The sequence below is a fragment of the Seriola dumerili genome, unplaced genomic scaffold, assembly GCF_002260705.1.
Source record: "Seriola dumerili isolate Sdu_G_001 unplaced genomic scaffold, Sdu_1.0 BDQW01000811.1, whole genome shotgun sequence".
Lineage (NCBI taxonomy): Eukaryota > Metazoa > Chordata > Actinopteri > Carangiformes > Carangidae > Seriola > Seriola dumerili.
The window spans coordinates 423,208-446,198 of NW_019175066.1; the positions used below are offsets into that span (position 1 = coordinate 423,208).

The 22,991-nt window shown below is 39.7% G+C and overlaps 1 protein-coding gene across 3 annotated transcripts in view; it reads left to right on the forward strand.

Moving 5' to 3' along the window:
- The window catches only part of LOC111237148 (mitogen-activated protein kinase-binding protein 1-like), a 37,929-nt gene that overhangs the window by 13,675 nt on the left and 1,263 nt on the right, over positions 1–22,991 (forward strand). The window contains exons 3-30 of one of the 3 annotated variants that reach the window (XM_022766127.1): positions 352–414; positions 676–733; positions 978–1,148; positions 1,524–1,661; positions 1,743–1,925; positions 2,694–2,711; positions 4,150–4,310; positions 4,615–4,813; positions 4,946–5,086; positions 5,461–5,669; positions 5,828–5,919; positions 6,787–6,912; positions 7,773–7,843; positions 8,186–8,307; positions 9,319–9,394; positions 9,520–9,631; positions 17,621–17,684; positions 17,817–17,945; positions 19,089–19,216; positions 19,302–19,351; positions 19,574–19,726; positions 19,822–19,950; positions 20,299–20,426; positions 20,526–20,653; positions 20,831–21,058; positions 21,134–21,215; positions 21,545–22,005; positions 22,084–22,869. In XM_022766127.1, coding sequence (XP_022621848.1) covers positions 352–414; positions 676–733; positions 978–1,148; positions 1,524–1,661; positions 1,743–1,925; positions 2,694–2,711; positions 4,150–4,310; positions 4,615–4,813; positions 4,946–5,086; positions 5,461–5,669; positions 5,828–5,919; positions 6,787–6,912; positions 7,773–7,843; positions 8,186–8,307; positions 9,319–9,394; positions 9,520–9,631; positions 17,621–17,684; positions 17,817–17,945; positions 19,089–19,216; positions 19,302–19,351; positions 19,574–19,726; positions 19,822–19,950; positions 20,299–20,426; positions 20,526–20,653; positions 20,831–21,058; positions 21,134–21,215; positions 21,545–22,005; positions 22,084–22,869 — 4,406 coding nt within the window. Of the gene's footprint in view, positions 1–351; positions 415–675; positions 734–977; positions 1,149–1,523; positions 1,662–1,742; positions 1,926–2,693; positions 2,712–4,149; positions 4,311–4,614; positions 4,814–4,945; positions 5,087–5,460; positions 5,670–5,827; positions 5,920–6,786; positions 6,913–7,772; positions 7,844–8,185; positions 8,308–9,318; positions 9,395–9,519; positions 9,632–17,620; positions 17,685–17,816; positions 17,946–19,088; positions 19,217–19,301; positions 19,352–19,573; positions 19,727–19,821; positions 19,951–20,298; positions 20,427–20,525; positions 20,654–20,830; positions 21,216–21,544; positions 22,006–22,083; positions 22,870–22,991 lie in introns of all 3 variants that reach the window. The other 2 variants (XM_022766125.1, XM_022766126.1) reach the window with 2 other exon arrangements.

A 22,991-nucleotide genomic window follows, 5' to 3' on the forward strand; every position in this document is an offset into this window, starting at 1 on the left:
CCCCACCCACAACACACATCTCACAGGGATGCCTGCACACACACACACACACACACACACACACACACTGCTGTATAAACAGTGTGCAGCTTTAATGAGTCTCTGTTTAGTGACTCAGTTTGTCGGACCTGAACCACTTCCTGCTCAGACTCTGAGACCACAGACTGACCCAGGATCTGGTCTGGTCCTGGTCTCATGTCACATGTTTTTACTTTCACTCCTGTTCAGACAAAGAAGTCAGGATTCTCTAGTTCAAAGACTGAAACCTGAATCAGATCAGTATTTGCTGTGACCCCCTTTGTCTTGTGTGTGTGTGTGTGTGTGTGTGTGTGTGCGCTTGTCTGTCTGCAGGTGTGTTGTCGTCCTCCTGAATCCTCGGAAGAACAAACAGCATCACATCTTCAACAGCTCCAGGTAAAACCTCATCAGCCAATCAGCTGCCAGCTCCAAACAAAAGGTCACATGAGCACATGAACACAAACACATGAACTCATGATGTTGATCTTCATTCAACCATTTTAAAGGAATCCTACTCTGTGCTGTAAACAAAAGATTTAATGTTTTTTTATGTTTGGCTGCCACAACTACAGCTCCCATGAGTCATTGCGGTCAGAGACTTTCTGTGGTTCTGATGTCAAACAGTGACGTTGTCATGTGACCTCTGTGTGTTTACAGGAAGGCCATCACCACGTTGGCCTTTTCTCCAGATGGGAAATATGTTGTCACAGGAGAGGTGAGTCTGCTGCTGGTTTACAGCTGTGTGAACATCTGGATCGGACTGATCGGTTTATTCATGGATCACACTTATTGATTTATATCAATGAAACAGTTTGTCTTTTATCTGCTTCACTGTTTTTATTGTTTCTTTATATATTTTCCTTCACCTGAACGATTAGAAACATTCACAGGTTTCTGCAGAGATGTGTTTACATTTCATTTAAATACAACCCCCCCCCCCCCCCCTCCTCCCCCCTCAGAGCGGTCACATGCCAGCAGTGCGGGTGTGGGAGGTGTCAGAGCGTCTCCAGGTGTCTGAGCTGCAGGAACATAAATATGGCGTCTCCTGCGTGGCGTTCTCTCCCAATGGAAAGTACATCGTCAGTGTGGGATACCAGCACGACATGATGGTGAACGTGTGGAACTGGAAGGTACCTGAGCTGCACTGACACACCTGTCACAGGTGGACTTCACACAGAAATTATGACAAAACTTCACACAAATGTTTAATATTTGATCTGACTCTGGATGAAGCTGAAGCTAGTCCGAGTGGAGGAGGAGGTGATTCTAGTTTTATTGAAGTGTGTATCTACAGATGTGTACCTGTGCAGGTGTGTTAAACACCTTTACTGTGTAGGTTATGTGCAGGTTTTGTTTCATAATCACTTCTTGACTTTAAACATTAAACATTGACAGGGACAGTTTTGTCTCTATTGTTCAAAAGTCAAAGTTAAAATAATGAAAAACATCAGATGATGTTTGTTTACCTGCTGACAGGTGTTGTTGTTGTTGTGTCTGTTTAACAGAAAAACATCGTCGTTGCAGCCAATAAAGTTTCCAGTAAAGTGACGGCCGTCTCCTTCTCAGATGACAGCTCCTACTTTGTTACCGCCGGCAACCGCCATGTCAAATTCTGGTATCTGGACCACGGCAAGACCTCCAAGGTTCACCTGTCAACCACTCACCTGTTGGTCAGAGGACGCTGCACTGTGACTGTGTGTGTTAATCATTCTGTGTGTGTCCAGGTCAACGCCACTGTCCCGCTGCTGGGGCGTTCAGGGCTGCTGGGAGAACTCAGGAACAACTTCTTCAGTGATGTGGCATGTGGGCGGGGCCGACAGGCCTCCTCCACCTTCTGCATCACCTCCTCGGGTCTACTGTGCGAGTTCAACGACCGGCGACTCCTCGACAAGTGGGTGGAGCTCCGGGTGAGTCAGAGCGCTACGTTTACAGAGGTAGAGGTAGAGATATTTCCACGACATCTCCAGCTGCTCAGGTGAGGACGGTCTAGTCCTGAAGGAGGTGTGGTCTGAGGATGATGATGTCAGAAATTGAAGCTCCTGTGCTGCAGGTTCTGATCATGACTGTAGTGATAGATGTGACGCAGTGTCCCAGTGGTCACTGATGGTACTGCAACGACAGAAAAGACGTCAGTTATAAACAGAAGGTGATGACCAGAGGCGACAGTATGACCACACACTCACTGGGCGGTTGTAATATTGTGATATATGACATAATATATGACTTAAAATAATATGAACATAATATAATATATAACAATGTCAGTCAAGTCTCAGATGATTTGTTATTGTGCTTAGGGAGCAGTTTCCTCTGGACTGAATTTTCATATTTCTGTTTAAACGCCCTCTAATGTCCCTGTACTTCCTCCTCCTGCTTCCTCCTTTGTTTCTTCCTCTGTTTCCTCCTTTGCTTCCTCCTCCTGCTTCCTCCTGTGTTTCCTCCTTTGTTTCCTCCTCTGTTTCCTCCTGTATTTCCTTTTCTGTTTCCTCCTTTGTTTCCTCCTCTGCTTCCTCCTGTGTTTCCTCCTTTGTTTCCTCCTCCTGTTAACTTCTCTGCTTCCTCCTCTGTTTCTCCCTGTATTTCCTTTTCTGTTTCCTCCTCTACTTCCTCCTCTGTTTCCTCCTCCTGCTTCCACCTGTGTTTCCTCCTCTGCTTCCTCCTGTGCTTCCTGTCAGAGAGTCGACTCCGCCTCAGTAAGTCGTCATCTCACCTGGAATCAGTCGCTTCAGACGCTCAGACACGCCCACTTTGTTCCTCTCACCTCATTGGTCGATTTTACAGCACGCTGCTGCCACTCATAACCAACTCTACACCTGATTGGCTGAGTGATGTATCACCCTGTTCACCCTCCACACCCCCATTCACAGAGGACCATGAACGCAGCTTTAGTCACCTCCACTGATGTCCAGCAGCTACTCACTGTCTACAGTACTGACTGTAGTACTTACTGTAGTACTGACTGTAGTACTGACTCTGCAGTACTGACTGTAGTACTGACTCTGCAGTACTGGTGGTGGAGGCGGAGCAGCAGCTCAGAAACACCACCGTCTTTGTGTGACCCTCCACCCTCGTACATTCTCTGACTTCATTGACTTTCTCGGTCTTTATTTCAGAGAACAGAGACGAGTTCAGTCCGTTCAGCTGGAGCCTCGTCACGTCTCACATCCTGCCACGAGGCCTGATCAACTTCTGACTTTTATTTTGAAGGCTATACCTTAGCCTCCGATGACAGCTTCCTACAGGAAGGAACATGTAGGAAACACGAAGTAGATAGATAGTCGGACTTTTACACATTTCTGCAGCAGATCTGAGTCGGGGTCAGAGGTCACAGAGAGAGTCATGGCGGTGTCATTATGCGCCTGAGGTCATGTGATGAATGAGGAAACAATCAGAGGAGGCGGAGACTGAGCGTCAATCAGACAGTAGACTGACACAGATCACTCATCAAATTCATTTTCCACTGTCCCAGAGTCTGGACTGAAAGGCTCCCAGGACACGCCCACTCTCATCCACTCACCTCTGTACTTCTACACCTGTGAGGACCGGGGAGGTCTCTGACATCATAGCTTTGACTTCAAGCTCTTTCTAATTAGGGCTGAACAATGTAACTGTGATTATTTTCTATCAATTAAGACCTTTACTGTAGAGCCAGAATCTGTCAGTGTGTTCGAACATTCATTATACACATCATACACATCATACACATCATACACATCATACACATCATATACATCATATACATCATATACATCATACACATCATACACATCATACACATCATACACATCATACACATTATATACATCATACACATTATATACATCATATACATCATACACATCATACACATTATATACATCATACACATCATATACATCATACACATCATACACATTATATACATCATATACATCATATACATCATATACATCATATACATCATATACATCATCATTCAGCCCTGACTCTGACTGAAACCAGCTCTGAGCTCCAGACAAACTCCCCCTGGTCCTCACAAAGATAGAAGCACCAGAGCACGTTCATCCTCATGGTGTCCTCAGTCAAACGTGGTGAGTTCATGATGCTGTGACTCCGACTCACCTGTGTGTCTGTCCACCTGTCTGTCCTCAGACCTCTCAGGCCACCTGTCTGTCCGTCACAGACGAGTTGATCTTCTGTGGGTGTTCTGACGGGACCGTTAGAGCTTTCAGCCCCGTCAACCTGCACTTCCTCTGCACTCTGCCCCGCCCACACTTCCTGGGAGCTGACATTGCCAGTATGGTGGACGCCAGGTAACACACACACCTGACAGATAACACACACCTGTACAGTTGCGTATTAAACTGTGATGTATCATTTGTGATATAATGTAACAGCATTTTATGTTACATGATGTCATATGATGTCACATGATTTATTCTGAGGTCAGCTGAGGAAGTCAACTGGAGGTCAGCTGACCACTGGGTGTGTAAATGGGTTACCATGGAAACCACAGACACATCAGCAGGCTTTTATTTTTAGTTTGCATGAGAACATCCCACAGTCCTGCAGGAAGGAACTCACCCCCCCACCTCCCTTCTTCCACCTCCCCCACAGCCAGCTGTTCTCCTGCAGGTCGGAGGCTCGGTACCCAGACACGGTGGCGGTGACCTATGACCCCACAAACCGCTGGTTGTCCTGCGTCTACAACGACCACAGTGTTTATGTTTGGGACGTCCGAGACCTCAGAGACCCTCGCAGGGCGGGAAAACTTTACTCCGCCCTCTACCACTCCTCCTGTGTGTGGAGTCTGGAGGTCAGTGTGTGTGTGTGTGTGTGTGTGTGTGTTTTCAACTAAAAAGTTATGAATGTGAATTTTAGTGAAACATGTTTGATTTTGGTTTAATCCATTTACAAACCTGAGCACCTGCTGCTGTGTCTCCTGCAGGTGTACCCAGAGGGGGGAGGGGGAGGAGGAGGTGAGGTGCGTTTCCCCCCCGGCTCCTTCCTGTCCTGCTCGTCAGACAACACCATCCGACTGTGGAACTTCGACGGACACAACGTCCTCAACAGGAACATCCTGAGCCACGTACGACAACCAACACCTTAATATTTATATTTACCAGTACACCTGCACACCTGCACACCTGTACACCTGTAACCCTGCACACCTGCACACCTGTACACCTGTACACCTGTACACCTGCACACCTGCACACCTGCACACCTGTACACCTGCACACCTGTACACCTGCACACCTGCACACCTGCACACCTGTACACCTGTACCCCTGTACACCTGCACACCTGCACACCTGCACACCTGTACACCTGTAACCCTGCACACCTGCACACCTGCACACCTGTACACCTGCACACCTGTACACCTGCACACCTGCACACCTGCACACCTGTACACCCTCCTCATCTCACCTGACTCTGACCTCTGACCTCTGACCCCAGGACCTGCAGAAGGTAATTTACGTGGACGATAACGTAACGAGCCTCCTGGACACGGAGAGCATCACAATCGCCGGGGGCAACACAGAGAAGGCGGGGTCATCGGGCTCAGAGGGGCAGCAGACTGACCAGAGCAGGGCGGGCATTAGGACCCTGAGAGTCAGTCCTGATGGACAGCACCTGGCCTCTGGAGACCGCATGGGGGTTCTCAGGTGAGGAGGGGGAGGATTAATCACAGGTTTGAGTCCAGACCAGCAGAGGATACAAGTCACAATGAACCACTGACACTGCTGAGTCATAATAGTGCATGTGTGTGTGTGTGTGTGTGTGTGTGTGTGTGTGTGTGTGTGTGTGTGTGTGTGTGTTGTAGGATCCATGACCTGGACAGTATGGAGGAAATCCTGAATGTTCAGGCTCATGACTCAGAGATCCTCTGCCTGGAGTTCTCCAAAGCAGACACTGGTGAGAAACCACACAGTGTGTTACACAGTATACACACAAGTATACAGTGTTTATTACACACAGTGCAACAACACAACTCATTTACACTATATAACTCAAAATAAAAACAGAATATACACGACTTATAACACAATGGAACACAACAGTTACTTCAGTATATACAAACACACACACGCACACACACACACACACGCACCCACACACACACACACACACACACACACACACACAGCTGTGCTACTGATCCACAGTAAAACCAGTAAACTACACAATAAAACTGTTTCTGTCGACCAGGAAACAACAACACACAGAGAGGAATGCTGAGGCTCATTAACACACACCACACACCACACACACACACACACACACACACACACACACACACACACACACACACACACACACACACACACACACACAGAGTTCTGTTTAACGACAGTGGTGACATCATTACAAGTTACAGTAAACTATTAAGTCAAGATGTTTTCAGAGGACCTTCAAAATAAAAGCAGTGGTGTTAGTGGGCATAATGAATTTACTTTTTCCCACAATTATTTCTTGCTTAAGGTTGAGAAGAAGAATAAAGAACTTTCACTGACTAAAGAAATAATCCACCATTTCTTCTCTTCAGGCCTTAAAGACAAAGTTAAACATAAAGATTAAACTGCTGCTCCAGTTTTTAATCATCATCATCATCGGCTGGATGTATTATCATTATCATGATAATACATCCAGCCGGGTTCATCACTTGTTATTCATCAAACTGAACCAAGATATTAACAAATATTACAAAAAGCACCGAAATAAAACGAACCCATGTGTTCATCGTGTGTGTGCGTTATTCATATGTGTGTGTCTGTCCTGCAGGTCTCCAGTTATTAGCCACGGCCAGTCGGGACCGTCTGATCCACGTCCTGGATGCAGGCAAGGAGTACAGTCTGGTTCAGACTCTGGACGAGCACTCGTCCTCCATCACCGCCGTCAGGTTCGCAGGTCAGTGTCGGTCTGGCGTCCAAGGGCAACATGTACTTCTGCTTTATTTATCTGAGCAAACAATCAGTCAGTTAATCAATTAATTACCTGACAGGAAATTAATCGGTAGCTAGATTAAGTTGTTTTTCATGTAACAACTTTATGGTTCCAGCTGTTTTTCCTTTTTATTTATTTATTTATTTTTTGCACTCTTTATTTTTATTTTGGTATATAACAAGAACATCAACATTGTAAATCGAGAAATTGCATTCCAAATTAACAAACTCCCAATTTCACATCTAACCCCAACACAGAAGAAAGAAAAGACAAATCAAAATAGAAAATAGTTTTGTCAAATATAAAGTTCTGCTTTCTTCTGGTTAAGAATTAAAGAACAATGTTATAAATTAGATAGAATCACATCTCACAGTTGTTTCAGGTTACATCCCTGTTTATAGAGTCATATACAAAATGATCCATTTGTGTGAAATTGTGTCATAATTGCTGTGAAGTCTTGAATAATGGCTAAAAATGACCTTGACCTTTGACCTTTGACTAAAATCTAAAATCTAATCAGTTTGTCCCTGAGTCGAGGTGAATGTTTTTACCAAAAGATCTGTAGGAGACAATGATATTTATGTTTTTGTGAACCATATGATGAACCATTTCCAGCCTTTTACAAAATAAACTTCCTCCATTTTTACCCTGTTTGTGAAATTCTCCATCAGCCTTTTAATTAATTTCATTTATGTTAATAATTTAGACGAACAGACATTGTGAAAGTTTCACAAACCAAACGATCAATTAATGAATCAGGAAACTAATGAGTTTACAGTAAAGATGTTCATCCTCTGACGTCACCTTCTTCCTGTGTCCGACAGCCAATGAGGGGAAGGTGAGGATGATCAGCTGTGGAGCCGATAAAAGCGTCTACTTCCGCACCGCTCAGCAGGTGAGAGCAACACCTGAGTGACATCACCGTCTGTCCACAGCAGGTCACATCTGAAAACGTTTTCTTCTTCTCTGGTCAATGTTGTCGTCCGTTTAGTCTCAGCTGTGACCTCGTCACATACAGACTGAATGAATGATAAATGAATGAATGAATGATGAATAGTTGGTTCAGTGTCTCTGTGTTTTAACTTCATCTTTAATATTGATCTTATGAACTGTGATTACAGGTTATTGATCATTGATTATTACCTTGTTTACACATTATGACCTGGTGTCATCAGTCACCTATGCTTCTAACCTCTTCTCTTGTCTTCTTCTTCTCCTCTTCCTGGCGTGTGGTCAGGTGGAGGGGGGGTTGGAGTTCACTCGGACTCATCACGTTGTCAGGAAGACGACTCTGTACGACATGGACATCGAACCAACCAGGAAGTACGCAGCCGTGGGCTGTCAGGACCGCAGCATCAGGTAACACACACCTGTCTCACACCTGAGAGTGTGTGTGTGTGTCTGTGTGTACTAATCCACCTGCAGCTCAAACAAACATGTCTGCAGCAGGATTACCCAGCAGGCAACAGGAGGAGGATTAGGATTAACGCCATGATGCTGATAAATGTGGCGCAGTGAAAGTACAATAAAAGTAGAAGAAGAACCTGATGGAAGCACTGGAGCAAATATATTCACCTACTGCTCATAGATACAGAATATTACCAAAGACTTTATTGACATTTCTCTTTTTTCTTTTTTGCTCCAGATCTTTAAATATTAATATGTTTATCTGAATCTCATCTAATATTTATTTTCATTATATTTTCCTGCATAATACAGCTGCACAGTTAGTTCGGATAAAAGCAACCACAAAGAAAGTGACTGAAGCAATATGAGAGATTTGTTTCTCTAATAAAGGATCTATCTAATAAGGTCTACAATCAATAATTGCACATGAGACAAGATGTTTATGTATAAAATGTTTTCTCAGAAATAACATTTCGGTATTGATGGAATAAAATCTGTTCAACAGCAGGAAATACACAAACATTACCTGCACCTCAGGTCTCCTCTCAGGCTTTTCTGTAAGATTTTGTCACAGTGTTATTTCATTTCTTTCTTTATGAGGACGACGCACATTAATCAACATTTGTGCAGCTGCAGCTTTTGACAAGATGTTCTCGGGTCTATGAAGTGGCAGCTAAAAATACAAACGTATGACAGTAAGAGACTGAAACGAGCTGCAGGACAGAGTCAGTGTGGAGGCTTTAGGAATGTTTTTTCAAGAGTGATTCCACTGGATAAAAGTAAAGTAAATATACTGCTAACAAGTCTTAACAGCTGTAAACACAGTCTTCACACAGAACGATGGAAGGAGAAAAATCAACATCCAGACAGCTCCAGGCCGACAACACTAATACACACTGTAAACACTTCATTGGTCCTAACCACAGAGTAATGATCCTCCTCCTCTTCCTCCTCCTCCTGCAGGATCTTTAACATCAGCAATGGAAAACAGAAGAAGTTGTATAAAGGCTCTCTGGGAGAGGATGGCACTCTCATTAAGGTAGGTCACTACTAAGACCAGTCTAGCATTACCATGGTGATGTGTCTATGGTGACAGCAGCAGGTATGGATGGATTACACAGCAGCTATTAACTCTTCCTCTCCCTCCTCCTCCGTCCTGCTCAGGTGCAGATAGACCCGTCGGGTCTCTACATTGCCACTTCCTGTTCAGATAAGAACATCAGTATATTCGACTTCTACTCTGGAGAGTGTGTGGCCACCATGTTCGGACACTCGGGTCAGTACCGCTGAATCACTGAGTAATTCAGTCCATCGCTGTCTTACTGTTGTCTCCGTGTGGACACGTGAGAGTCCATTATTGTCTTTAACCTGTCACAGCTGACTGTTCTGTTTGTTTTATATCTAAGTATGTATGTACTGTGTGTGCTTATGAATGAATTAATATATGTATGTATGAATACATTTTGCATCTTTATGTATGAATGAATGAATGTAAGTATGAATGATGGAATTTACAATATATGCCTTTATGGACATGTTTAAGTACGAATATATTTATGTGTGAATGTGTTCGTATGAGAGAATGAATTTGTGTATAAATAGTATGAATGAATGATTGAATGAATGAATGTTTGTATTCATGTAACATATATTAATTATGTATGAATGTATGTACATGTGTATGTATGAATTACTGGATGCATTAATGACTGAATGTATGAATATGTGCATGTACAAATGAATATACGTATGGTATGTATTGTGTATGTATGAATATTGAATGAATGAATGAATGTGCATGTATGTATGACTGCATTTGAATATATAAGTGTTTTACATATGTATGCATGTATCTGTATCTGTTTGTATGAATGTGTAAACTTATAAATGTACAGTATGTGTCAGTATGAATGAATGAATGTTTGAATGAATATATGAGTACAAGCTTGACTGTATGGATGCAAACATACATGTATATATATAGTTATTAATTTCCATATGTATGAATGTACACTTATATGATTATATAGGGTCGAACCAATGAATGAATGAGAGAATGAATGAATGTATGAATATATGAGAATTTATAGAAATGTATGCAATTATGAATTTAATGCAAGAATGTCTGTATGAATGTATGAATGGAATTGGGTATGTATGTAAGTCTTTTTATGTGTGAATTTTTGTATGAACGTGTTTATGTCTGTGCATATGTATCTGTGTCTCAATGAAAGAATCAATGTTTGTACAAATGTGATAGTATAGTAAGTCATAGAACTTCAAAGTATAGTAAGGTACAAAAACACGTAAGGTATGAAAACGTCTTAGTATAGTAAGACCTAAAAATGTCATGATGTTTTCTGTATTACTATACTAAGACATTTTTATACCTTGCGCTTTTGCCATACTATACTATGATGTTTTTATATCATACTATATGTTTTTATATCATCCTATACTATGACCTTTTTCGACCTTTCGTTTCATACTATACTATGATGTTTTTTGACGTTTTTATGACATATTATACTATGACGTTTTTATGACGTTTTTAAACCTTACTATACTGTGACGTTTTATGACGTTTTCATGACAAACTATACTATGACGCTTTTATGTCATAGTCAACTATGATGTTTTTTGACATTTTTATACCTTACAATACTATGACGTTTTTTGACGTTTTTATGCCTTACTATACTATGACATTTTTTTGAATTTTAATGACATACTATACTATGACGTTTTTAAAACTTACTGTACTATGACATTTTTATGCCGTAGTATACTATGAAGTTTTATGACGTTTATGTGCTATACTATACTATGATGTTTTTATGCCATACTATACTATGACGTTTTATGTCATCTTATGACATACTATACTATGACGTTTTTTTAATGTTTTTATGCCATACTATACTATGACGTTTTATGACGTCTTATGACATACTATACTATAATGTTTTTTGAAATTTTAATTACATACTATACTATGATGTTTTTAAACCTTACTATACTGTGACGTTTTATGAAATTTTAATGACATACGATACTATGACGTTTTTAAACCTTACTATACTATGATGTCTTGTGACATACTATACTATGACGTTTTTTGATGTTTTTATGATATATTATGACATTTTTTAACATTTTTATGACATACTATACTATGATGTTTTTTTTGACGTTTTTAAACCTTACTATACTATGACGTTTTTATGCCTAACTATATTATGACATTTTTTAACGTTTTTATGACATACTATGCTATGATGTTTTTAGAAGTTTTTATGCCTTACTATACTATGACGTTTTATGACGTCTTATGACATACTATACTATGACGTTTTTATGCCTTACTATACTATGACGTTTTTTGACATTTTTGTGATATATTATACTAGGACATTTTCATGACATACTATACTATGACGTTTTTTGAAGTTTTATGCCATACTGTACTATGACGCTTTTTGAAGTTTTCATGACATACTATACTATGACGTTTTTATGCCATTCTATACTATGACGTTTTTAAACTTTACTATACTATGACATTTTTATGCCATTCTATACTATGACGTTTTTAAACCTTACTATACTATGACATTTTTATGCCTTAAAAATATAGTATGTCATAAAAACGTCATAGTATAGTATGGCATAAAAACGTCATAGTATAGTGAGGCATAAAAACGTCATAGTATAGTATGTCGTAAAAACATCAAAAAACGTCATAGTAAAGTAAGGCATAAAAATGTCATAGTATAGTATGCCGTAAAAACATCAAAAAACATCATAGTATAATATGGCATAAAAACGTCATTGTATAGTATGTCGTAAAAACATCATAGTGAAGTAAGGCATAAAAACGTCATAGTATAGTACGTCATAAAAACGTCATAAAATGTCATAGAATAGTATAGCATAAAAAAAGCAAAAAATGTTATAGTATGGTATAAAAATAGTATATTAAGGCATAATAATGTCATAGTATAGTATGCCGTAAAAACATCAAAAAACATCATAGTATAATATGGCATAAAAACGTCATTGTATAGTATGTCGTAAAAACGTCATAGTGAAGTAAGGCGTAAAAACGTCATAGTATAGTATGTCATAAAAACGTCATAAAATGTCATAGAATAGTATAGCATAAAAAAAGCAAAAAATGTTATAGTATGGTATAAAAATAGTATATTAAGGCATAATAATGTCATAGTATAGTATGTCGTAAAAAATCGAAAATGTTATAGTATAGTATGGCATAAAAGGTCAACAACGTCATCGTATATTATTTCNCAACAACGTCATCGTATATTGTTTCATAAAAACGTCAAAAAACATCATAGTATCGTATGGCATGAAATCAGCAAAAAACGTCATAGTATCGTATGGCATGAAATCAGTAAAAAACGTCATAGTAAAGTATGTCATAAAAACATAAAAAAAGTCATAGTATAGTATGGCATAAAAACATCAAAAAATGTCATAGTAAAGTAAGGCATAAAAATAGCAAAAAAAGTCATAGTATAGTATGGCATAAAAGGTCATAGTATAGTTAGGCATAAAAACGTCATAGTATGCCGTAAAAACGTCAAAAAACGTCATAGTATAGTATGGCATAAAAGGTCAAAAAACGTCATAGTATAGTATGGCATTCAAACGTCATAGTATAGTATGGCATAAAAACGTCATAGTAAAGTAAGGCATAAAAACAGTAAAAAACGTCATAGTATAGTATGGCATAAAAGGTCAAAAACGTCATCGTATATTATTTCATAAAATCGTCAAAAAACGTCATAGTACAGTATGGCATAAAAACGTCATAGTATAGTAAGGCATAAAAACGTCATAGTATAATATGTCATAAAAACAGTAAAAAAATGTCATAGTATAGTATGGTATAAAAACAGCAAAAAACGTCATAGTATAGTATGGCACAAAAACATCATAGTATAATATGGCATAAAAACGTCATAGTATAGTAAAGCACAAAAACGTCGTAGTATAGTACGTTATAAAAACGTTAAAAAATGTCACAGTAAAGTAAGACATCTTAGTGTAGTATGGTTTTAAAGGTCAAAAACATCATAGTAAAGTAAGTCATAAAAACGTTAAAAAAACATCATAGTATAGTACGGCATAAAAGGTCAAAAAATGTCATAGTATAGTATGTCATAAGAACGTCAAAAAACGTCACAGTAAAGTAAGGCATAAAAACATCATAGTATAGTATGGCATAAAATCGTCATAGTATAGTAAGGCATAAAAACTTCTAAAAACATCATAGTATAGTATGGCATAAAATCGTCATAGTATAGTAAGGCATAAAAGGTCAAAAAATGTCATAGTATAGTATGTCATAAGAACGTCAAAAAACGTCACAGTAAAGTAAGGCATAAAAACATCATAGTATAGTATGGCATAAAAGGTCAAAAAACGTCATAGTATAGTATGGCATAAAAGGTCAAAAAACGTCATAGTATAGTATGGCATAAAAGGTCAAAAAACGTCATAGTATAGTATGGCATAAAAGGTCAAAAAACGTCATAGTATAGTATGGCATAAAAACGTCATATTATAGTAAGGCACAAAAACGTCATAGTATAGTATGTTACAAAAACGTTGAAAAATGTCATAGTAAAGTAAGGCATAAAAATAGCAAAAGACGTCATAGTATAGTATGGCATAAAAGGTCAAAAAACGTCATAGTATAGTATGGCATAAAAGGTCAACAACGTTATCGTATATTATTTCATAAAAACGTCAAAAAACATCATAGTACAGTATGGCATAAAAATGTCATAATGTAGTAAGGCATAAAAACGTCATAGTATCGTATGGCATAAAAATGTCATACTATAGTATGGCATGAAAACAGTAAAAAACGTCATAGTATAGTATGTCATTAAAACATAAAAAAACGTCATAGTATAGTATGGCACAAAAACATCATAGTATAGTAAGGCATAAAAATGTCAAAAAACGTCATAGTATAGTATGGCATAAAAACAGCAAAAAATGTCATAGTATAGTATTGTATAAAAATAGCAAAAGACGTCATAGTATAGTATGGTTTTAAAGGTCAAAAACATCATAGTAAAGTAAGGCATAAAAACGTTAAAAAAACATCATAGTATAGTATGGCATAAAAGGTCAACAACGTCATCGTATATTATTTCATAAAAACGTCAAAAAACATCATAGTACAGTATGGCATAAAAACGTCATAGTATAGTAAGGCATAAAAATGTCATAGAATAGTATGGCATAAAAACATCAAAAAACATCATAGTATGGTAAGGCACAAAAACGTCATAGTATAGTATGTCATAAAAACGTTAAAAAACGTCATACTATAGTATGTCATAAAAACACAAAAAAACGTGATAGTATAGTATGGCATAAAAACATAAAAAAAACGTCATAGTATAGTATGGCATAAAAACATCAAAAAACGTCATAGTATAGTATGGCATAAAAACATCAAAAAACATCATAGTATGGTAAGGCACAAAAATGTCATAGTATAGTATGTCATAAAAACGTCATAGTATAGTACGGCATAAAAGGTCAAAAAATGTCATAGTATAGTATGGCATAAAAACATCATAGTAAAGTTAGGCATAAAAACAGTAAAAAACGTCATAGTATGGCATAAAAGGTCAAAAACGTCATCGTATATTATTTCATAAAATCGTCCAAAAACGTCATAATACAGTATTGCATAAAAACGTCAAAGTAAAATATGTCATAAAAACAGCAAAAAATGTCAAAATATAGTATGTCATAAAAAAGGACAAAAAACGTCATAGTATAGTATGGCATGAAAACGTCATAATAAAGTATGTCATAAAAACAGTAAAAAACATCATAGTATGACATAAAAGGTCAAAAACGTCATCGTATATTATTTCATAAAATTGTCAAAAAACGTCATAGTACAGTATGGCATAAAAACGTAATAGTATAGTATGTCATAAAAACAGCAAAAAACGTCATAGTATAGTATGGCATAAAAACGTCATAGTATAGTAAGGCACAAAAACACTATAGTATAGTATGTCATAAAAACGTCAAAAACATCATAGTATAGTTTGTCATAAAAACGTTACAAAACGTCATAGTAAAGTAAGGCATAAAAATAGCAAAAGACATCATAGTATAGTATGTCATAAAAATGTCAAAAAAACGTCATAGTCAAGTTTGTCATAAAAACATCAAAAAATGTCATAGTATAGCATGGCATAAAAACTTCATTTTTTAGTATGTCATAAAAACGTTAAAAAACGTCATAGTAAAGTATGGCATAAAACCGTCATAGTAAAGTAAGGCACAAAAACCTCATAGTGTAGTATGGCATCAAAACGTCATAAAACGTCATTGTAAAGTAAGGCATAAAAACAGCAAAAAACGTCATAGTATAGTATGGCATAAAAATGTCAAAAAACGTCATAGTATAGTATGGCATAAAAACGTCATAGTATAGTAAGGCACAAAAACACTATAGTATAGTATGCCATAAAAACCTCAAAAACATCATAGTAAAGTAAGGCATAAAAATAGCAAAAGACATCATAGTATAGTAAGTCATAAAGATGTCAAAAAACGTCATAGTGAAGTTTGTCATAAAAACATCAAAAAATGTCATAGTATCGCATGACATAAAAACTTCATTTTTTAGTATGTCATAAAAACGTCAAAAAACGTCATAGTAAAGTATGGCATAAAACCGTCATAGTAAAGTAAGGCACAAAAACCTCATAGTGTAGTATGGCATCAAAACGTCATAAAACGTCATTGTAAAGTAAGGCATAAAAACAGCAAAAAACGTTTTAGTATAGTATGGCATAAAAATGTCAAAAAACGTCATAGTATAGTATGGCATAAAAACAGCAAAAAACGTCATAGTATAGTATGGCATAAAAACATCATAGTATAGTATGTCATAAAAATGTCAAAAAACATCATAGTACAGTATGGCATAAAAACGTCATAGTATAGTAAGGCATAAAAACGTCATAGTATCGTATGGCATAAACATGTCATAGTATAGTATGGCATGAAAACGTTAAAAAACGTCATAGTATAGTATGTCATAAAAACACATAAAAACGTCATAGTATAGTATGTTATAAAAACAGCAAAAAACATCAAAATATAGTATGTCATAAAAACGACAAGAAACGTCATAGTATGGCATGAAAACGTCATAATAAAGTATGGCATAAAAACAGTAAAAAACGTCATAGTATAGTATGACATAGAAGGTCAAAAATGTCATCGTATATTATTTCATAAAATTGTCAAAAAACGTCATAGTACAGTATGTCATAAAAACAGCAAAAAACGTCATAGTATAGTATGGCACAAAAACGTCATAGTGTAGTATGGCATAAAAACCTCATAAAACGTCATTGTATAGTATGGCATAAAAACAGCAAAAAACGTCATAGTATAGTATGGCACAAAAACATCATAGTGTAGTATGGCATAAAAACCTCATAAAACGTCATTGTAAAGTATGGCATAAAAACAGCAATAAACGTCATAGTATAGTATGGCACAAAAACGTCATAGTATAGTATGTCATAAAAACGTCAAAAAACGTCATAGTAAAGTATGGCATAAAACCGTCATAGCAAAGTAAGGCATAAAAACAGCAAAACCATTCTAAGGTATAGAACAAGAGAGTATAGTAAGTCATAAAAATGTCAAAAAACTATATAGTATAGTAAGTCATGAAAATGTCAAAAATCATCATATTATATTAAGGCATAAAAATTCATAAAAACATCATAGTATGGTAAGGCATAAAACATAATAGTATGATGAGTCATAAAAATGTCAAAAAACATCATAGTAAACTAAGGTATAAAAACGTCACAGTATCGTATGGCATAAAAACGTCAAAAAATATCATAGTATTGTAAGGTATAAAAACATCAAAAAACCTAATTGCATAGTATGCCTTAAAAAAATACCAAAAAACGTCATAGTATTGGCTTTACTCAGTGGTCGGGGTTTGGATCCATCCTGGGCTCTTTCCTGCATGTTATCCCCTCTCTCTCTCCCCACCCTCCCTTCACTCTCTCACTGTCCCTTTCAACATAAATGCAAAAAACTGCCCAAAAAACAAAAAGAATACATTTATATAACTTGGTTTGAATGTATATACATGTCTGTTTAAGTAATGATGGGACTGTGAGTAATTATCATTTTAAACTAACATCCCCTCTTCCTATCTGTCTCTCAGAGATAGTAACAGGTCTGAAGTTCAGCAGTGACTGCAGACACCTGATCACAGTGTCTGGAGACAGGTACTGTTGTTGTTGACCCATTTTATCTCCATGAGGACATTCCCATTTGTTTTTCAGTGTAGCTCAATTTACATCCAGATCAATATTTCCTAACTGTATCAATGACACGTCTGTTTGTGTGTTTGTGTGTAGTTGTATCTTTGTGTGGCGTCTCAATCCAGAGCTGACCATCAGGATGAGGCAGCGACTCGCTGACCTTCGACCTCCCAGCAGCAACCACAGTTCCCAGAATGCACCTCAGCCAAGAGTGGTAAACCTCAGGTAAATGTTGAGCTTGTTTCACAGCTGCTGCTGATGTGTTTGTGTCATTGTTCATTTAACAATATTTGATGGTAATTATTAGTTTAAAGATGAGATGAAATTAAAATAAAATACATCAACTTTTATCAGCAGTTCAAAACTTTATTTTTATTTTTTGACACATTTTGAATACAGTACACAAGAGTCCTGAACACTACTAAAAACATTGTGAAATAAACTGTAATGCTACATTCAGAAAATGAATACACATAAAAAATAATATTAAAAAATAATGAAACATTTAAGAGAAAAAAACAGAATAAAAAACATGAGTAAATTCTGTTTTAATGAGATTAATGAGAAGATTTTGAAAGATAAAGAAGACAGAAAACTCAAAACATACAATATAAAATGAAACCATCAAATTATTGTTCTTGAGTTTTTTCTTAAAATACAATAATATCATTTGCCAAAAAAACAAAAATATGGGCAGTAAACACTCTTGTATGTTACAATGAAAAACTCACAGAGGAATTTCTTCATTTTCTAAAAATAAAATATCAGTAATGACAATAAATAATTATTCACAATCAAATCATTTACTAATGAAATGACAAGATAAGCTCACTGGCTTTATAACAACCATTCTTAACAACCAGAGGTAAATGTCAGTCAAATAAAGAAACCTATTATTAAAAATAATCATAATACAATACATGTTATAAAAAAAGATGCAATACGGTGAAAAACAGTTAAACTTAGATCATTAAAAACAAAATATCCTTTTTAAAAAGACAATAAATAAAAGATGTTAAATAAAACACAAACTTCAAACTTAATATCACTGTTTTAAATTCATTATCAGGTTTAAACTAAAACTGTTTGATTTAAAAATTACATAACTAAATTAAGTTAATGAATTTAAAATAAAATGTCAAGCATGTTCTGTTATATTTCGTCCTGTATTAAACATTATATATTTTGTATTTTTATGTATTTACTGTCAGAACAAATCAACATATTTACATTCTTTTTATATTTGTATTTAGTCACATTCTTTATGGATACGTATTTTTATCTAAATTTAGATCAAAATAATATTTTCATCAAGTACAGCTGACAGTATCGTGACTCGTGTACCGTGTTGTTGTTGTGTCTGAGCAGCAGGGAGGCGGAGTCTCCTCGTGTCGTCACCATGTCGTCTGACAGTGACAAAGAGGAAGAAGAGGAGGAGGAGGAGGAGCTCAGATGTCCTTATATGGGCACAGCAGGACGCCTGGAGGAGGAGACAGGTATGTTGCTACGGTTACGCATCATATCCAACACAGAGAAGCAAACAGCAGCTGATGAAAATAAAATGTGTTTTCTTTCCCTCAGACGTGTGCGATGAGAAGTTCAACTCTCTGGACTCTCAGTGCTGCAGGAAGGTGCCTGTGTATTTAATGTTTATTATTATTTACATTACATTATATTTACATTATTGATCAATGTACATTTCATTATTCATGGCCTAAAAGTGAGAACTAGCGAACATCAGCACAGCGGGTTTTATTTTAGTGAATGTTTTAAACTTGAGTTTGAATATTTCAAACTTCAGAATCAGACTCGAACTCTTCAGGATATTTGCTTCTCTCTGACCCCTCCCTCAGGAGGCGTCAGGAGGTCGACTCCCCCGCCGTCGCTGGTCCAGGAGGACGGGCAGCGCCGACGGTGTCCTGATGGTGAAGTCCATGTTGGACCTGAGACTGCTGGACTCGTACTGCCCCGACAGACGGGAGGAGCAGCAGGTGGAGCAGGAGGAGGTCAGGATGCTACAAACCAAACTGCAATAAAGAAAAAACACAATGCTCAACAAAAAGTGTTAATTTTAAACATTCCCCCCCCCCCCCCCCCCCAGACCTGCCCCCTTGATGTTAAACCCACCCCTTGTAGCCCAAGGAGGAGGGGCCAGGTTGTGGAGGCGGGACTTCACAGGACCAATCAGGAGCTAGGGAGCACCATCAGTCTGCAGGTCACCACTGCATGGGTGAGCGAACACACACACACATGCACACACACACACAGAAACACACTTTGGTTGGCTATGATAAAAATCAAAGTTCACTTACTTGGTTTTTCCTGAGCTTTTGCTCGTGTCTCAGAGTCTTCTTCAGTGAATGGAACTTGGCTCGACTGTCATCACATGACTTAACAGTCACATGATAACAGGTAGTCTCTGCTCAGCGACATTAAGAGTTCAAATAGTTCCATTCGCTGAAGAAGACCATGAGATATGGTTGAGAACTCCTGAAAAAGCAAGTGAGTGAACTTGGTGACAAGCACACCTCAGCATTCAGATTGGTTGAGTTGATGGTGTATATTTCTGTCTGTGCAGGGGGAGGACGATGAGGCAAGGACCAATCAGAGGCCAGACTTCATCCTGCTGTCCAATCAGAGCCCGGACAGGGAGGATCCAGTGCTGTATCCTGACCAATGGGAGGACAGACTGAGCCTGGCAGGCAGGTAAGACGGCTTCCCCTCTGGTTTCACGAGTTATTAAGACTGTGAGGGACATCTATGTTAACCTGTCCCACCCTTCTAAACCCCGCCCCCTGCTGTCAGTGAGTTCCAGGTGAAGGAGGCGTGTCCTGCCGCTGCAGGTGGACGACAGGACAAACCCAGTCCAGACAGCGGCTGCTCACTGGGATTCAGCTCCAGACTGTCCAGTCCAGACAGACCTGCAGGAGACGGTGAGACAGATACACAGAGACTGTCTGTCACAGAGACTGTCTGTCACTCACCTGTCTGTCACTCACCTGTCTGTCTCTCACCTGTCTGTCACTGACCTGTCTGTCACTCACCTGTCTGTCACTCACCTGTCTGTCTCTCACCTGTCTGTCTCTCTCTCTCGTCTTTCTGTCGCTCAGACTCAGAGCCCACTGAGCCGCTCAGTGTGGATGGAAACTCCTCTGAGCTAGAGATGGAGGAGGAGGATGACGAGGACGGAGGAAGAGGAGGAAGAGGAGGAGGAGGTGTAGGAGGAGGAGGAGCAGGAGGAGGGGAGGTGGCGGTGTCACAGCAGGTCCCCCCGACTCCAGACCAGGAAGCTTTCCTGAAGGAGCACTTTGTCACGCTGGCCGACCTCTCGGCCTCAGGTACATCAGGTCGAGCTGCAGGTGTTGAGCCCGTGTGGTGTGTTTCAGCTCAGTCACATGACCTTGTGTTGACAGGGAGTCCGAGCAGAGCGTCGCACAGCTCCAGTGAGAGTCTCAGCATCTCCTCCAGGTTCCTCTCCCAGAATTCAACTGGAAGGTAAAACATCACCGCTCATCAACCATCACCTGTGTGGATGTCCAGTGATGTCACAGGAAAAGCATTTTAATTAAAAACAGGATAAAACTCTCATTAAATAAACCATTTATAAATATATTTATTAATTCATGAATAAATAATAGAATTTGAACGGATTAATGGATTTAAAGGATTAATTGTTCATTTATAAATTCCTTTTACATTATGACATTTACATTATTACTTTTCCCGTGACATCACTGGACCTCCATACGAGTCCTGATCAGAATGTGGTGCTGGACCGGGACTGAGAGCCTCCTGGTTCAGAACTTGTCTTTCTCTCTCCTCAGTCGAGCTGTGATTCCTCTCCCATCCCGGAGCAGCGGGGGAGGAGGACCAGGGGAGGTCAAGGCCCGTCCTCTGGTCTCTGAGGTCCGACCTCTGATGGAGCAGAACCAGCACAGGAGCCAGGACAGAAGGGTATCATGGAACCAGGACCAAACCCAGAAACAGAACCAGGACCAGACCTCCTCACTTCAGGACCAGAACAGAACCAACCAGGACCAAACAGAACCTCCTCAGGTCAGGAACCAGATCCAGCAGGATGACGATCAGCTCCAGAGCTCGGTTCAGGAGGACGAGAGCTCCTTGGCTCTACAGGCCCAGCGGCCCTCCCCGCTGAAGAAGAAGATCCAGACATCTATAGAGTCCAAAAGGAACCTGGGACCAACGGCCCGGGCCGCCGCCGCCCATCTGAACCCGTCTGGACTCCGGAAGGCGCAGTCAGTCCAAAGCCTGCTGAGCGACACAGGTAACCCTCCACACCTCCAGAGCTCCAGAACCTGGACTCGTCTCTGACGGTTAAATAATCCTCTTCTCTCTCCCTCAGGTGACATCTCTTTCTCCCAGTCGCCCTCTCGCCCGTCCAGAGAGGTCCCCCCTCAGCTGCTCCTCCCCCCTCAGCGTCCCACCACTCTTCCTTCCTCCCCCAGACGCCCCCCCTCATCCACAATCCCGCCCCCTCAGAGACCCAGCCCCGCCTCCCCCAGGTCCCCGCAGCAGGAAATGGCCGCCGCTCCGTCTATGACCACACCGAGGAAGTCTTTGTCCTCCTCCTCGACGCCGTCGGCGCCGCGCTCCTACATGAGCCCCACCGCCAGCTCCATGGCCAAGATGTCCCGCTCCGTCTCCGTGGGTGACGGACTCAACATCACCGAACCTGCAGAGGATCCTGCAGTGACATCATCATCATCATCATCATCAGTGGTTACCTCCTCCAATCAGGTCAAAGAGACGCCACCTCCTCTGGTTGCCGTGGTGCCCTCCAACGCAGCTCTGGCTACGCCCCCCCATGTTGCAGTTGTCCCCGTTGTCGCCGCCTCTCCCTCGACTTCCTCTCTGGGTAACCATGGTAACCAGACGGCCCCTCCCCCCCGTGGTCTCCAGGCTCGGGTCCCGGGCAGCAGCAGACCGCTGCCTGACAAACCCTCCCTCGCCTCCTTCTCACCATCATCCAAGACCGCTGCCACCTCCTCATCTTCCTCCTCCTCCTCCTCCTCCTCGTCTTCCACGTCTCGGCCTCCTCCGGTCTCTGTCTCCCCCCTGGCTCCCCCCCAGCAGGAGGAGGAGCCTCCGACTACTACAAGTGGAAGTGCAGAGCAGAGGGACGACGCAGGTTTGGACTCTCCTCCTCTTCCTCCTCCTCCTCCTCCTCTCGATCCCTTCATCCTGTCATCTCTCCGTCTGGGCCCGGGACTCTGGCTCTGCCCCTCCTCCTCACCCTCCTCTTCATCACTG